This window comes from Patiria miniata, unplaced genomic scaffold, assembly GCF_015706575.1.
Source record: "Patiria miniata isolate m_02_andy unplaced genomic scaffold, ASM1570657v1 HiC_scaffold_8, whole genome shotgun sequence".
In the NCBI taxonomy this organism is placed as follows: Eukaryota; Metazoa; Echinodermata; class Asteroidea; order Valvatida; family Asterinidae; genus Patiria; species Patiria miniata.
In genome coordinates this window covers 10,091,301-10,109,286 of record NW_024037075.1, presented here as the reverse complement: position 1 = coordinate 10,109,286, position 17,986 = coordinate 10,091,301, and the positions used below count along the sequence as shown (strand labels likewise).

Genomic DNA, 17,986 nt, shown 5'->3' with positions numbered 1-17,986 from the left:
TGTTTCTACCGTTGAAACACTCCAATAACGACTGGTGAAAGAGATTAAAACTACGTTGGCGATGATTTTAACGTGCCATTTCCATCGACTTTTCTTCAAAATTATGATTGAAATAAAATGACTTTTTGTGAAAAAATCATTAGAAAATCAAATTTTCTGGGACATACTGTAAAAAAATCGGAAATTTCGTTGGAAAATTTAAAAAGTCGGATTTCCGATTAAAATCAGAAAAGTTTCATCTCTGATCATAGACAGGCATGCAACTGGGAAGTCACTCAAAAAAGAGGAAATTCAAATCTTTCCAAGACTTTGTCATGTTTTTTTTATTTCTAATGGCACACATGGGAAGTACCCCGAATGTTAACCAATCAGAGTTCGATTTCAAAACTGCGACTACAGAAATGTGGACTAAGCTGTTGATTGGTCAATTGAATGCTCAGAATCTTACAGTATTTTCGGCATAATTAGCTGCTGAATCTGCTCGCATATCATAGACAGGCATGCAACTGGGAAGTCACACAAAAAAGAGGAAATTCAAATCTTTCCAAGACTTTGTAATGTTATTTTATTTCTAATGGCACACATGGGAAGTAAAAAAATGAGGAAATCAGATGATCTGAGGAAAAGTTGCATGCCTGCTTAGAGCCTTGTTGTGTAAGGGGAAATTCCATACACTAAACTGACCCATTGTGCGGGTAAACGTTTCCAAATCTGAGGGCTAACTTGCAGCATTAGTTTGTATTCCCAAATTATAAAAGGTTTGGCGAGACAATTGATTTTGAACCATCCGACGGTAAATGAACCATTGGGGCCTAACAACGAATGCACTAAAGGTCCATTTAGGAAATATCCTTGTGGTTCAAAAGCACGCATCTCAAGGATGTCAGCAATGCAAAGGATGTTTTCTCAGAAACAATTCAAGCAAGCTCTTACCAGGAAGTGCACAGCCGTTAAATACCACAAAGAAGTTGTCATTGGCGTCTGGATTGATGATGTAGACTTCCACCTCCACCATGGATAGCGGGCCATCAGAAAGTAGAATCTTTTGTCCAAAAGTGCCCACAAATACCGATGAACCTTCTGGGTCCAATAGGGGTATCAGGTCAGTCCTCTCATATGGTTTGAATTTAAATGCCACCTCAGTTAGTCCAGAGTTTCCACTATCCTTGTGGATTGTGACAGATGTCACATTAACTCTTGGAGTAAAAGTCACCCTCAAGGAGGACCCTGAGTATGGCATTGATGGGTTAGGAGGGCTGCTTGGCCTCCATGCGTCTTCTGGACCAATAGAGGCACCACTCTCAGTAGTTCTGCTCACAGACACTTCATTGGATCTGTCCAGGTTTTCATCACACACCACCTCAGTTGTTGTTTCAATGGTTGTGCTTGCTGCTAGGAAGAATAAATATGGCAATATCAATAACTTGAAATAAAGGTGAAAATATCAATACATAACTTGTTATTATGAACCATCACTCGGGAACAAGCTGCAGTATAATATCCCCGACTCCAATTGGATTGTGGTTTTCTTTGTGCATTTTGACCATTTGTTGTAGTGGAATAACTGGTTATTCAATGTTTACCACCATTCAGCAATTGTTGTATAGGTTTCCGTATTTCACGATATTTTCTCCAGTTTTCTAATGTGGACTTTTCAGTGTGAATAAGGCAAGTCAACGTAACAACTGTGTTTTAATGCTAGCCTTTACCCTTACAAATCTGCATGGTTAACATGTTGTTTTATACAATTGGAATAAAATTTGCCCTTTCCAGAAGGATTCAGATAAAAAAAACTGTTCAATTTCGATTTCATCTAACACAGACATATGTGTTATTCTAAAACCTCTGAATATTATTCTTAAAAATTATATTGTTTCCTCACTGCACAATACCATACAGTATCAAATGTTTTAATGCTAGTATAAGACAAGAAATCCACCATATCATTTGAGTAGGCTTATGCTACCTATTGAGTAATCTTTATTTCAGATCTTACCTGTAGTTGTTGGAACAGCTACTGTAGTTGGAGGGACTATAGGACAAATTCAAAAGGCAACAGTTTTACAAAAGTTTGCTAAAAACACTGAAAGTCTAGAATGACAGTTAGATAATTGTCAAAGGCGAGTTGATTTCTGTAAAAAGGCAAAATCAGATCCATCACAGTTGATTTTCAATTGATTTTCAAAGATCAATCACATGCTCTCACTTTGAACATACCGGTATATGCACACCTACTGCATTGTAAACTGATCAAGAGCAATCATTAAAAAAAAAAATTAAAAAAAATAGCTCACATTCCTTAATGTAAAGGTCGCAGACAAGTAATTTTTTTTCAAAATGTACAACCTAGCCAGAGACAAACTTCATTGAAAGCAATTTCACATCTTTTTCCACTATCAAATTATGAGGCACTTCCAGTTTGGTCTGGAAGGAAGGGTCATGTGATTTGACACACAAGATAAAATAAAGATCCTGGATTATTCTATCGATTCCCGCAAAAGTCAATTTCAGGTCTCTCACGGTTGATTTTATATTGATTTTCAAAGATTAAATCTAGAAATCTTTAATTGCTTCATTTGCTTCTTATTATATAAATGATGACGTCACAATGACATTAGTACGTCAAAATGTTTTTCAGATGCGTTTTTGTAAGTCATTTAAGGGCAATGTGAATATGTTTTTGCCGTACACAACTCAAGTCTCATTTCAAAATTTGACTTCAACATGTAAACAATTATATTTGTATTCACTCTGTAAAGTTGCAGCAGTGTGGCATGGCTGGGTTTATTCTCGCCTATGACTGAGTCCTTCCACTGGTTCCAAAAAATGACTAGGTTATTATCTCCCTCAGCTACTCGTTTTGAGGATCAGACATTCATGTCTGCAGAGCCACGGTTCAACATCTGATATATCCTAAAGTACCAATTTTATGCTCCCCGAATGTTAACCAATCAGAGTCCGATTTCAAAACTGTGACTTCAGAAATGTGGACTAAGCTGTTGATTGGTCAATTGAATGCTCAGAATCTTACGGATTTTTTGGCATAATTAGCTGCTGAATCTGCTCGCATATAATACAGAGATGAAACTGGCATATGGCAAAAAAATCGGAAAATAGGCCGAACAAAGATATGTGTCCGAAATCTGGGCCGCGCTGCCATTACACACATGTACATGTACATATACAATACACTTCATGCCCAATTTCCGGACACCAACACCTGCTTTATTTTCGATTCAAACAAAATTTTACGATGAAAAAAATAAGGTCCGTGGTTTCATTGCATAAAATGCCTGAATTACGGTAAGAGTAATGGAGTCATCAATAAAGAAGTTCACTTCTTCCTTGAGAAAGTCAAGGGAAAAGTCCAAAAGACAAGGGCACCGTTCATGGTGCTTCAATCATGTCCATGATTCAACCACACAACTCCACTACTCCACTTGCATTCATACGTGGGAAAAAATCAGGCATTATCGTCTTTCTCTTCCAACAAATGCCAGTGAAATGTTTCGCTAATGCTCTCTTCGCTATCCTCGAGATAATCATCATGATTTTTAAAGCACTGCATTTTGTACAACTAAATCTGAAACCTCTGGAAATCGCACAACATAATGATTTTATCCACTGGATCGTTCACAATTAAGGCTACCCGTTCCCTACCGGCCATGTGCTAGTGGTACGGTGTGGTACGTACGCTGTACCATTGCATATTCGCACGCACATGCTACACAGTGATTTTCCATGTCGCCCGTCAATGTTTAACCTTTTGTCCAGCCGGAGAAGGCTCCAATCAGTGTTATGCCCTGTGTTTCTACCGTTGAAACACTCCAATAACGACTGGTGAAAGAGATTAAACTACGTTGGCGATGATTTTAACGTGCCATTTCCATCGACTTTTCTTCAAAATTATGATTGAAATAAAATGACTTTTTGTGAAAAAATCGTTAGAAAATCAAATTTTCTGGGACATACTGTAAAAAAATCGGAAATTTCGTTGGAAAATTTAAAAAGTCGGATTTCCGATTAAAATCAGAAAAGTTTCATCTCTGATCATAGACAGGCATGCAACTGGGAAGTCACTCAAAAAAGAGGAAATTCAAATCTTTCCAAGACTTTGTCATGTTTTTTTTATTTCTAATGGCACACATGGGAAGTACCCCGAATGTTAACCAATCAGAGTTCGATTTCAAAACTGCGACTACAGAAATGTGGACTAAGCTGTTGATTGGTCAATTGAATGCTCAGAATCTTACAGTATTTTCGGCATAATTAGCTGCTGAATCTGCTCGCATATCATAGACAGGCATGCAACTGGGAAGTCACACAAAAAAGAGGAAATTCAAATCTTTCCAAGACTTTGTAATGTTATTTTATTTCTAATGGCACACATGGGAAGTAAAAAAATGAGGAAATCAGATGATCTGAGGAAAAGTTGCATGCCTGCTTAGAGCCTTGTTGTGTAAGGGGAAATTCCATACACTAAACTGACCCATTGTGCGGGTAAACGTTTCCAAATCTGAGGGCTAACTTGCAGCATTAGTTTGTATTCCCAAATTATAAAAGGTTTGGCGAGACAATTGATTTTGAACCATCCGACGGTAAATGAACCATTGGGGCCTAACAACGAATGCACTAAAGGTCCATTTAGGAAATATCCTTGTGGTTCAAAAGCACGCATCTCAAGGATGTCAGCAATGCAAAGGATGTTTTCTCAGAAACAATTCAAGCAAGCTCTTACCAGGAAGTGCACAGCCGTTAAATACCACAAAGAAGTTGTCATTGGCGTCTGGATTGATGATGTAGACTTCCACCTCCACCATGGATAGCGGGCCATCAGAAAGTAGAATCTTTTGTCCAAAAGTGCCCACAAATACCGATGAACCTTCTGGGTCCAATAGGGGTATCAGGTCAGTCCTCTCATATGGTTTGAATTTAAATGCCACCTCAGTTAGTCCAGAGTTTCCACTATCCTTGTGGATTGTGACAGATGTCACATTAACTCTTGGAGTAAAAGTCACCCTCAAGGAGGACCCTGAGTATGGCATTGACGGGTTAGGAGGGCTGCTTGGCCTCCATGCGTCTTCTGGACCAATAGAGGCACCACTCTCAGTAGTTCTGCTCACAGACACTTCATTGGATCTGTCCAGGTTTTCATCACACACCACCTCAGTTGTTGTTTCAATGGTTGTGCTTGCTGCTAGGAAGAATAAATATGGCAATATCAATAACTTGAAATAAAGGTGAAAATATCAATACATAACTTGTTATTATGAACCATCACTCGGGAACAAGCTGCAGTATAATATCCCCGACTCCAATTGGATTGTGGTTTTCTTTGTGCATTTTGACCATTTGTTGTAGTGGAATAACTGGTTATTCAATGTTTACCACCATTCAGCAATTGTTGTATAGGTTTCCGTATTTCACGATATTTTCTCCAGTTTTCTAATGTGGACTTTTCAGTGTGAATAAGGCAAGTCAACGTAACAACTGTGTTTTAATGCTAGCCTTTACCCTTACAAATCTGCATGGTTAACATGTTGTTTTAAACAATCTGCATGGTTAACATGTTGTTTTATACAATTGGAATAAAATTTGCCCTTTCCAGAAGGATTCAGATAAAAAAAACTGTTCAATTTCGATTTCATCTAACACAGACATATGTGTTATTCTAAAACCTCTGAATATTATTCTTAAAAATTATATTGTTTCCTCACTGCACAATACCATACAGTATCAAATGTTTTAATGTTAGTATAAGACAAGAAGTCCACCATATCATTTGAGTAGGCTTATGCTACCTATTGAGTAATCTTTATTTCAGATCTTACCTGTAGTTGTTGGAACAGCTACTGTAGTTGGAGGGACTATAGGACAAATTCAAAAGGCAACAGTTTTACAAAAGTTTGCTAAAAACACTGAAAGTCTAGAATGACAGTTAGATAATTGTCAAAGGCGAGTTGATTTCTGTAAAAAGGCAAAATCAGATCCATCACAGTTGATTTTCAATTGATTTTCAAAGATCAATCACATGCTCTCACTTTGAACATACCGGTATATGCACACCTACTGCATTGTAAACTGATCAAGAGCAATCATTAAAAAAAAAAAATTAAAAAAAATAGCTCACATTCCTTAATGTAAAGGTCGCAGACAAGTAATTTTTTTTCAAAATGTACAACCTAGCCAGAGACAAACTTCATTGAAAGCAATTTCACATCTTTTTCCACTATCAAATTATGAGGCACTTCCAGTTTGGTCTGGAAGGAAGGGTCATGTGATTTGACACACAAGATAAAATAAAGATCCTGGATTATTCTATCGATTCCCGCAAAAGTCAATTTCAGGTCTCTCACAGTTGATTTTATATTGATTTTCAAAGATTAAATCTAGAAATCTTTAATTGCTTCATTTGCTTCTTATTATATAAATGATGACGTCACAATGACATTAGTACGTCAAAATGTTTTTCAGATGCGTTTTTGTAAGTCATTTAAGGGCAATGTGAATATGTTTTTGCCGTACACAACTCAAGTCTCATTTCAAAATTTGACTTCAACATGTAAACAATTATATTTGTATTCACTCTGTAAAGTTGCAGCAGTGTGGCATGGCTGGGTTTATTCTCGCCTATGACTGAGTCCTTCCACTGGTTCCAAAAAAAGACTAGGTTATTATCTCCCTCAGCTACTTGTTTTGAGGATCAGACATTCATGTCTGCAGAGCCACGGTTCAACGTCTGATATATCCTAAAGTACCAATTTTATGCTCCCCCGAATGTTAACCAATCAGAGTCCGATTTCAAAACTGTGACTTCAGAAATGTGGACTAAGCTGTTGATTGGTCAATTGAATGCTCAGAATCTTACGGATTTTTCGGCATAATTAGCTGCTGAATCTGCTCGCATATAATACAGAGATGAAACTGGCATATGGCAAAAAAATCGGAAAATAGGCCGAACAAAGATATGTGTCCGAAATCTGGGCCGCGCTGCCATTACACACATGTACATGTACATATACAATACACTTCATGCCCAATTTCCGGACACCAACACCTGCTTTATATTCGATTCAAACAAAATTTTACGATGAAAAAAAAAGGTCAGTGGTTTCATTGCATAAAATGCCTGAATTACGGTAAGAGTAATGGAGTCATCAATAAAGAAGTTCACTTCTTCCTTGAGAAAGTCAAGGGAAAAGTCCAAAAGACAAGGGCACCGTTCATGGTGCTTCAATCATGTCCATGATTCAACCACACAACTCCACTACTCCACTTGCATTCATACGTGGGAAAAAATCAGGCATTATCGTCTTTCTCTTCCAACAAATGCCAGTGAAATGTTTCGCTAATGCTCTCTTCGCTATCCTCGAGATAATCATCATGATTTTTAAAGCACTGCAGTTTGTACAACTAAATCTGAAACCTCTGGAAATCGCACAACATAATGATTTTATCCACTGGATCGTTCACAATTAAGGCTACCCGTTCCCTACCGGCCATGTGCTAGTGGTACGGTGTGGTACGTACGCTGTACCATTGCATATTCGCACGCACATGCTACACAGTGATTTTCCATGTCGCCCGTCAATGTTTAACCTTTTGTCCAGCCGGAGAAGGCTCCAATCAGTGTTATGCCCTGTGTTTCTACCGTTGAAACACTCCAATAACGACTGGTGAAAGAGATTAAACTACGTTGGCGATGATTTTAACGTGCCATTTCCTTCGACTTTTCTTCAAAATTATGATTGAAATAAAATGACTTTTTGTGAAAAAATCGTTAGAAAATCAAATTTTCTGGGACATACTGTAAAAAAATCGGAAATTTCGTTGGAAAATTTAAAAAGTCGGATTTCCGATTAAAATCGGAAAAGTTTCATCTCTGGTCATAGACAGGCATCCAACTGGGAAGTCACTCAAAAAAGAGGAAATTCAAATCTTTCCAAGACTTTGTCATGTTTTTTTATTTCTAATGGCACACATGGGAAGTAAAAAAAAGAGGAAATCAGCTGATCTGAGGAAAATTGCATGCCTGCTTAAATCCTTGTTGTGTAAGGGGCAATTCCATACACTAAACTGACCCATTGTGCGGGTAAACGTTTCCAAATCTGAGGGCTAACTTGCAGCATTAGTTTGTATTCCCAAATTCAAAAGGTTTGGCGAGACAATTGATTTTGAACCATCCGACGGTAAAACAACCATTGGGGCCTAACAACGAATGCACTAAAGGTCCATTTAGGAAATATCCTTGTGGTTCAAAAGCACGCATCTCAAGGATGTCAGCAATGCAAAGGATGTTTTCTCAGAAACAATTCAAGCAAGCTCTTACCAGGAAGTGCACAGCCGTTAAATACCACAAAGAAGTTGTCATTGGCGTCTGGATTGATGATGTAGACTTCCACCTCCACCATGGATAGCGGGCCATCAGAAAGTAGAATCTTTTGTCCAAAAGTGCCCACAAATACCGATGAACCTTCTGGGTCCAATAGGGGTATCAGGTCAGTCCTCTCATATGGTTTGAATTTAAATGCCACCTCAGTTAGTCCAGAGTTTCCACTATCCTTGTGGATTGTGACAGATGTCACATTAACTCTTGGAGTAAAAGTCACCCTCAAGGAGGACCCTGAGTATGGCATTGATGGGTTAGGAGGGCTGCTTGGCCTCCATGCGTCTTCTGGACCAATAGAGGCACCACTCTCAGTAGTTCTGCTCACAGACACTTCATTGGATCTGTCCAGGTTTTCATCACACACCACCTCAGTTGTTGTTTCAATGGTTGTGCTTGCTGCTAGGAAGAATAAATATGGCAATATCAATAACTTGAAATAAAGGTGAAAATATCAATACATAACTTGTTATTATGAACCATCACTCGGGAACAAGCTGCAGTATAATATCCCCGACTCCAATTGGATTGTGGTTTTCTTTGTGCATTTTGACCATTTGTTGTAGTGGAATAACTGGTTATTCAATGTTTACCACCATTCAGCAATTGTTGTATAGGCTTCCGTATTTCATGATATTTTTCTCCAGTTTTATAATGTGGACTTTTCAGTGTGAATAAGGCAAGTCAACGTAACAACTGTGTTTTAATGCTAGCCTTTACCCTTACAAATCTGCATGGTTAACGTGTTGTTTTATTCAATTCTATTCACAGACATATGTGTTATTCTAAAACCTCTGAATATTATTCATGAAAATTATACTTTTTTCCTCACTGCACAATACCATACAGTATCAAATGTATTAATGTTAGTATAAGACAAGAAGTCCACCATATCATTTGAGTAGGCTTATGCTACCTATTGAGTAATCTTTATTTCAATTCTTACCTCTTGTTGTAACAGCTACTGTTGTTGGAGGAACTACAGGAAAAATTCAACAATAATATTACAAAAGTTAGTGATCACTTTAAACTAAATATCTGTTTTAAAATTAGAATCTACCAAGTGGTTGGTTTGAGTTTTGTTGCAGATCAGAATGAAAACTTTAGAATACAAATGACTATTTACAGCAAATGTTTTCAAGATGTTGAAATCCTTTAATAGCAAGACTAGGCGCGCATAGTAAGCTGGCCACAGAGCAAGAGCAACAAATTCTATGCAATTGATTCAGAAATCCTATAAAGCTTGTTAGAATACAAGGGTGAGGTGGGGGAAATAAACAAATCCATGAAATAATAAAATGGTTGGAAGTTTACCAAGGGCTAGAGCATCATAGGATCTACAAATTGTATGTGCTTATACATTTCATTCATTCTACATGTTTCATAGGTAGAAATACCTTTAAAGTAAAACCTAAGAGTTTTCAGATTTTGAAATTGATTTCATAGAAAAGAAACCAAATCAGAAAAAAATCCTGACAAATTACGTTCCAGAGAATGAGATGCAGTGGTAATGTGATGAAAATAAAAAAAAGCCTATTTTACTATCTGCATAGGGACTTGACTTACTTCCAAATACATGCATCACCAAAGTACATGAAACAAACAGCGCCAGCACTTATACTAACAATTTTCATCATATTTCAAATGGATTTTCCCCCTTAGTTTGAACCTAATTTTAAACCCACTGTTAAATAATCTCTCTGATCCTCCATTAGCTGACAAGACTTGAACTCAAAGTGAAGCATAAGTTTACATTAATAGACATTGTTTCTTCAATTCATTCAAAAAGAACTATCCTGTATTCTTGTTAAACATACTCACCCGGTGGTTTGCATTCGCAGCACTTTGTGGTGTCATTTTCATTTAAATACAAGTCTTCGCCCTGTTTTGAAAATTAATGCACAAAGTAATGAATGATTATCTTGCGTTGAAGCCAAATATGGACGTCACTGTTCACTGAACTTTCAAATATGTATTTCATTGTTGCGTATTTCACAGACAATGTGTTCTCCAATGAATATTACTGAACTTGATGGGTAACATGTGAATTGTTGATAAAAATGGTGATTGGAACTGTATCATTTGATGACTGAGAAGTAGTCACTGATATCCTACATTAAAAAAAAATCAGCTAATTCTGTAAAAAAACATCATTACAATTATAACAGGTTAAAAAGAAAAACAAATGCGGTACATGCATATAAAGATATGACTGATAAATAAGGTCACATTAGAAAATTCATACTTAATTTTCCCTGGGTTAATAACCTTTTGCGGTGCTGGGGCTGTGCCAATCAACCCTTTGTTTTTATACATCATTTCTTTCTTCATTTTATATGTTTTTTTGGCACTCTGTTTTATGCAGCACAAAGCGTGAACTTGAAACTTTGAACCCATGTCAAGCGCAATTCTAAGGTGCACATCCTACTGTGACGTCATGATGACATCTGAATACCAAATAGCAAGCGATGTTAGTTCAATGTGATTAATGTCAAGTGAATGTAACTAGATCATGTAGAAGAAATAATGACTAGAACAAGCCAAGAATGGTATGGTATAGACCCACATAGTGCAAAACATGAGGTACACTATAAATTAATCACAAACTTCACATAAAAATAGCCATTTTGAATAACCAAACCCTGAACCGAATACATCATTAAATGTATTCAATGAGTAGATGCAAGGTAACTATATCAACCATGACAGACTACCCGATAAGTCAAACATGGATAGTCAACACACTCCTGCATGCACGCACCAAGCCTTACATTCATTTAGTTGTGAAGAGGTTTGTTTCCCTTCTTTTGTTCCCCGTTTGTTTCTATTGAAATTTCAAACTGCAAAGGATTTTCCTGATGGGATAGATGGATTTCTACAGACTGACCAATGGAGTACCATGTGTATGTACACACTGATTGACGAGGTGGAAACAGTGTGCAAAATGATCATCATTTTTCATAAGAAAAATGTGGTGCCTGCAACCACACATTGGTGCCTTGATCTCTAACAGTTTTCCACTGGATGTCAGTCTCCAGAGAAGGTTTCGCAATTGTAGCAATGCAATTTTAATATCTGGAACCTTGTTTTAATGCTTTTAACTCAGCCCTAATTGGGAGGGTTTTTTTTTTTCTTTAAACGATCCATATATGACACCCCCCCCCCCCCCCCCCCCCCCCCCGTCTTAATGGCAGCCATTTTAAAAACAACATTTAGGGTTGTTCTAATTCTTTTCTACTGATTTTTTGCCCAAAATGTATGAAAAACAAACTGGTGGGAGACTTTTGAATGCATTACTACAAAATCCAATCACGTTTCACAAGAAAACAACTCTGAAAGCAATGGTATGCATTGATGGTCATCATACTAACCAACCAAAAATTACACAAACATTGCAGGTTTGGTGCAAAATTTATGAAAGTGAGGAACTTACTTGATATTTCATTTTCAAGCAATCCATGCAATCACAGTATTCCATGAGATGGAAAATGTATTTTTTTACAGAAATATATATGTCCTCCACTGAGTTAATGCTAAATATTTCCTTGCAGAAATTATGACAAAAAGTTTAGAATATTATTCAAGTCGTGTAATGATCATTATGGCTTTTATGCCATCGAAAAATACTGGAAAAACATTATGTACACATCAGTGTACAATGTACATGTGAATATATAGAAATACAAGTACATGTCATTCAAAAGATCTGCATTGCTGTCTCGCTATTTCCTTTCTTGTCACTTTTGCAAAAGTGACTTTTGGGCAACAAAATTTTGTTGCCCAAATCGAGAAGATTTAAACATCTTTGTCAACCTAAAGTTCCTCTTGAATTGTTCTTGTTATCTGCAATTTTTGGTAGGAGTTTCCCCAGGCAGATTTCAGCAGGAATTAGGGCACGCGTGGCAACAACAGATGTCTGGCCTCTTTCTCACTTCACCTATGAAAACGTAATGCTGCCATACATAAACAAATGACACCATTGGTAGCCAGTCTATAAAGCTTTAAAAAATGGTTATCAAACATGAGTCAAAAGAGGGCAGGAAACACAAAGTACAATATTCTGAAAATTGTGACCATTGGTGATCAATTTTACATAGGGCTGAGTTGAAAGGGTTAACCTGAGAAATGTGTCGATAAAGCTGAACTGAAACAACGTATAAAAAAGGTGTCCCACCCCATCACCCTGCATAGACCCCAAACAAACACCAAACCTCTAGTTTCAAAAACAAGTATATATATGCATTATGAACATATTTTGGGCTTAACTTTTATTGCTGTTGTTAAACTGGCTGTTACTTCACAATTGGCTAGGATGTGCTGGGGGTGGAAGGGAGAATTAAGAAGCTCCATCCTCACTGAACTATCCCATTTACAGCACTGCTTCTCAATATTACCTCTCGCAACCAAATCCTACTGTCTGGCTTCTCGTGCCAACCCTGTTTCTACTGAATGACAGAGGGTGTTAGCGTGTTCCTTGCACTTTAATCAGATTGCCCAAGTTAGGTGAAGCTCATTAGACTTGGTTGTCAGTCCACCTGAGAGGACAATTATGATCACAAACCTGGGTAGATACGACTCGTTAGCTTAGGTCAACAGCCCGTTTTTCCAAGCTTTGGCAAATAGCCAGGGAGTAAATCTGTCACAGAATCTGGAGTGGAGCCCCACAGGCAGTCAGCTGGCTATGTCAACTGTCAACCTTCCAGCAGCTCCTGCATTCCTGTTTATCTCTTACTTGTCTCAACTCTGTCCTTCCACTGGATTCAGATGAGCAAGGATGAGAGAGTGAGGCTGATGGTGTGCGACTCTTCCTCAATTAAATTAATTTCTGCAGCGAAAGTCGCAACTTCATGCAAAACCCTTTGGCGATGGGAGAGTGATGAACCAGCAAGTGTGGATTTCTGCAGTCACAACCTGCACACAAGTGGCTCAGGCCATATAATCGTCTTTCGCTGGATAAAGGCAGCGGTGGAGCCCTGCATCCCCCTGAGCGACCAAGCAGCCCTTTTCAGGATCGCTCTGCCTGTTTCCATAGCAAGAGGACGAGGCTAGAAAAGGCGCCTTAAAAATAGCCTGCCTCAACATCACCAGACCAGCTTAACGCTGCTAGAGGGGATCCCCATATGCGGTCGAAATAGAAAGAAAGAGAAACATAAGGTGACAACACTCACCCTAGGCACGTGGAACGTGCAAACCTTAGCGATAAACGTTAAGGCTGACAGACCTGAGCGATGGACAGCCCTTGTGGCTAGGGAACTTGCACTCTATAATGTTGATGTCACTGTCCTGAGTGAAATGCACAACCTGGCGTGGGAAAGCTCTCCGAAGGGGAGGCTACACCTTTTTTTTCTGGAGTGGACGCAGCAGTAGGGAACACAAAGAGGCAGGAGTAGGCTTTGCAGTCAAATCCCACACTGTCTGCAGGCTCACCAGCTTGCCGAAGGGGCTGAACGATCATCTCATGATGCTTCAACTTCTTTCGGGCCATAACAAGTGTTTAACAATAATTATCAGCGCCTACATACCCACCAGGACTAACTCTGAGGAGGTGAAGGACAAGTTCTGTGAAGAGCTCGAAGCCCTCATCACAGCAGTCCCAAAGTTGAGAAACTCATCCTTCTTGGCGATTTTAACGCAAGAGTTGGTGCAGACCACCAGACCTGGAATGGAGTCAATGTTTTTCACAGAGTGGGGTAATGCAATAGCAATTGACGGCCTCCTCCTCCTGAAGTTGTGTTCCATGCATGACTTCCTCATCACCAACACCTTCAACCAGAAACATGACACACCATCCAAAAGGGGACTCAGAAAGTCTTCAGTCAGCTGACCAGTGGAAAGGCGCCCGATGTTGATGCAATATCTGCTGAGGTGTACAGTCAGTGCAGGTTCCGTGCTGGAAGAGGAATGGTGGACATGATCTTTGCAGCAAGACATCTCCAGGAGAAGTGCCAGGAACAGAACAGAGATCTCTATACCACCTTTATAGATCTTACAAAGGCCTTTGACACCGTCAATAGAAAAGGTCTCGGGAAGATAAAATGGCCAAGTTCAGCTGTTCAGGCCAGTTCATCACCATGGTGCGTTAGTTTCATAACAACTTGATGGCTCATGTGCAGAACGAGAGAGAATCATCAGAAGCCTTCCCAGTGAAGAATGATCTAAACCAGATCTGTGCATTGGCTCCAACGCTCTTTAGCATGATGTTTTCAACCATGCTCTCCAATGCCTTCAGAGAAAGTGAGGATTAAGTCACATGGGACACAGGTCAGACAAGAAGCTGGAGTTGCACTTGAATAGATGGCTAAATTAATTAATGCCAGATGTGTAAAGTGTTACTGGCATTGTTTATTGCAATAAGATTACTTTGATTTTATACAGTGATGAAACTGGCTTATAGGAAAACAATCAATAAATAGGCTGGAAGTCCAAACAAAAATCTGGGTCCAAAATCTAGGCTACACCGCAGTTACACACGTAATGTGGGATGTAAAATAAACTCTGTGCAAAATTTCTGGAAACTACCTCCTTGTTTATTTTAGCTCCAAACAAAATTTTACGATGTGAAAAATGTTCAATGTTGCCATAAAATTCAAATTGTGATTTAAAAACCATTGTATTTTGTACAACTAAATCTAAAATCTCCGAAAATAACACACCATTTTACTGCAGCCGAACTCGAACTTCACGTGCAAACGTCTTAACATGCTGTAAGCTCCAAACATAGTTTCAGACATGTCTCGCAGCACAGATATTGGAGCACCATTTTCATCAAATTCATTGAAGTTTAATTTTAAAATTTCAGATTTTGCGGGGAAAAGATGGTCAGAAAAATCTGAATTTTGGAAAAAGATTTTTTTTTTAAAGTAAGAATTCTGATTAAAATTGGAAACGTTCCATCTCTAAATTTCTAACAAAATAATTAAACCATCGCTTGCAAGATACAGTTGACTTCATAATATCTGCACCATGCATGCAGCTCACTTCAAATGATTCAGCTGTAGTGGCAGCCATGACACAACAGTGAAGAAACTACAGACCCTGATATGATGCATGTGAGAGGCAACACCACATCTTATGGGACTGCATTGGTTGCTATACACCGTGCTTCAAATGAAATTTCAATGTAATTTTCCATGGCTTTTCAAACAACTCCAGAGCCTGATTGCCTGATTGTGATATTAATTTTTTTTTCTCTCATTTATTACATTTTTTGTTAGTTGGGATATCAGATGGGCACAGGGTTGGCGATAATAAAAAAGGTGTTTTTTTTCCTGGGTTGGGAGTCCAAAATAAGGTTCGTTGGTATCAACATTGTCCAAGCAACAGATCATTCAACGCTTCAGTAATTTAGCAGTATCCCGTGTCTGTATAGTCTGTTGTCCTATATGTAATTGCATATAGATGATCAATAATGCACGTTGGCTCATAGATATTCATGTTGCCATGGAGGTCTTGGCATGAGGATTGTGCTATTAACTTGAATATATATTGCCGGCTTAGTTTAGGATAATTCATTGTTCTTTTTATTAACCCTAACTCCCTAGGGGGTGTGCAAAATTGGAGGATTCAGAACTGTTAGGGCTATTAACTTGTTATAGGTTATCTTATTAAGATTACTTAGGTTAGGATTAAATTAATGTTCGATAAATTATCTAATTCCTATAAGGTATCATCTCATTATGTTTTCCTACATAAGAATTAATTTATTGTTCCAGCAATTAATCAGTTATTCATAAATACCTCAGACAGTTTAGCTATTCCTATTGGTCGAGAGCCCGTCACGTGGCCGGTATTAAACGGATGATACAGACATGGCTAGCTGGTCTTAAACACTTTTCCAGTGTCACAATAAAATGTGGACTCCTAAAAATCCAGTGCCTCTTACCGTTTCATTGGTTGAACGTTCACAATCCTCACGTAGGCATGCGCAACACTACAAGCGAGTCAGAATTTTTTAGTTCTAAATTCAAAACGCAACGCCCCAGGTGCGTTCTGCGTGACATCGCGCAGAACATGTTACGCGCGCGTCAATCTCCATAAAAGGGTTGTTTACATCTTACTCGCCAGCTGAACACTCCATTATTTTGCTAGAGGGATGTTTCAAAAAGCATGAAGTGAACTTGTTGAACAAAATCGGGATTTTTTGAACGAATTATTTGATATTTTTTTACGGATAAGGTATTTATGAATGGGAATAAATATGTGCTCGGTCGGTATTTATCACTCTGTTTAATACCGCTTAGAGTCTGGGTGCTGATAATTACCCTCGCCTCCGGCTCGGGTAATTATCAGCACCCAGACTCTAAGCGGTATTAAACGAGTGATAAAAATCTCCGGAGCACACATTTATTCCCTTATTATATTATTGTGGAAGTTGCTTAGTGTAGGATTCATTGCGAGAGCATTTCAGATATTGGGCTAATTGATTAACTTAATTCCTAAAGCAGGCAGTTTAATGACTAAACCCACATAATAATTTAGTGTTACTCGTTCTGTACATATTATTCTGTAAATGTCAAACAATACCTGTAAATAACTAAGAAGAAGCTGTACATATTAGATAATTTGTAGATATACCTCAGACAATTCTGGACAATTAATTTTGAAGTATTTACAAAGTTGTCGGGTGGGAAATCAATCCCTAAATTTATTCGGCCTTGTCTGGGGCAGTTGTGAGGGTCGCAAATGAAAACCAAAGAATAAAAAAGGATGCCCTAATACAATTACTGTGGATGGTCGTGAAACCCTTTGAAACAATATCTGTACTCACTGTTGCGCAAGTGATGGCACATATTTTCTCACAATTTGGTGTGGATGAACCAATGTCACATTTGCAGACCTCACATGAACCATTTCCTGGAAACTGCTGGTTCACCTAACACAGAAAGAAAGACATGGTATGTTAGCTGTGCTACGTTAGCTATCATGGATGGCAGTTCCATGTGGCGCAGTAAGCCTACAGCCAAGCTACCTGTCACAATCAGGTGCTCTGAGGTGTTACAGTGAGTATCATTTCTAAAAGTTGAATACAGAAGCAGTGAAAAGAAATAGCCAAGAATATGTTGTTGCCCTTTTTTTATCTAACAGAACATAATGGTCCTTCAACTTTTGTTAACATGTTTTTAAAAAATGGTGTGTGCTGAATGCCTGAGGTTTAACTTCTTAGAAACAGGTTCAACAACTTACGGTATAGTTTTTGCCGCCATAGAAACACTCACAGCTTTCTTCATCTGAAAAATCGTCGCAATTGTTGATGCCATCGCACACATCATCGATAGATATGCACCTGGAGCAGTCGTAGCATGTGAACTCACCAGGAAGGCAAGAGCATGGCGTTGTGGAACGCAATGGCGTTGTGAAACGCAATGGCGTTGTGGAACGCAATGGCGTTGTGGAACGCAATGGTGTTGTGGAATGCAATGGGGTTGTTGGAACCAGTCTAGTTGTGGAACCCAAAGGTGTCGTTGAGACCAAGGGAGTTGTTGACACAAACAAAGTTGTTGATGAAGGAGTGACTGCAAGAAAGAGCAGACAGTGAGTCAATTCATGTTCAGGACATACCACAAATAAATTCAAACTTCCTACACATACTACAGACACTTC

General features: G+C 38.5%; 1 protein-coding gene across 1 annotated transcript in view; it reads right to left on the bottom strand.

Moving 5' to 3' along the window:
- Positions 1-17,986, bottom strand: part of LOC119719716 (mucin-2-like) — a 117,227-nt gene that overhangs the window by 34,341 nt on the left and 64,900 nt on the right. The window contains exons 24-32 of the mRNA XM_038189215.1: positions 17,570-17,898; positions 17,154-17,258; positions 10,208-10,268; positions 9,333-9,365; positions 8,330-8,788; positions 5,832-5,867; positions 4,739-5,197; positions 1,997-2,032; positions 934-1,392 (exon numbers count right to left, since the gene is read on the bottom strand). Of these exons, the coding sequence (XP_038045143.1) occupies positions 934-1,392; positions 1,997-2,032; positions 4,739-5,197; positions 5,832-5,867; positions 8,330-8,788; positions 9,333-9,365; positions 10,208-10,268; positions 17,154-17,258; positions 17,570-17,898 (1,977 nt within the window). The remainder of the gene's footprint in view (positions 1-933; positions 1,393-1,996; positions 2,033-4,738; positions 5,198-5,831; positions 5,868-8,329; positions 8,789-9,332; positions 9,366-10,207; positions 10,269-17,153; positions 17,259-17,569; positions 17,899-17,986) is intronic.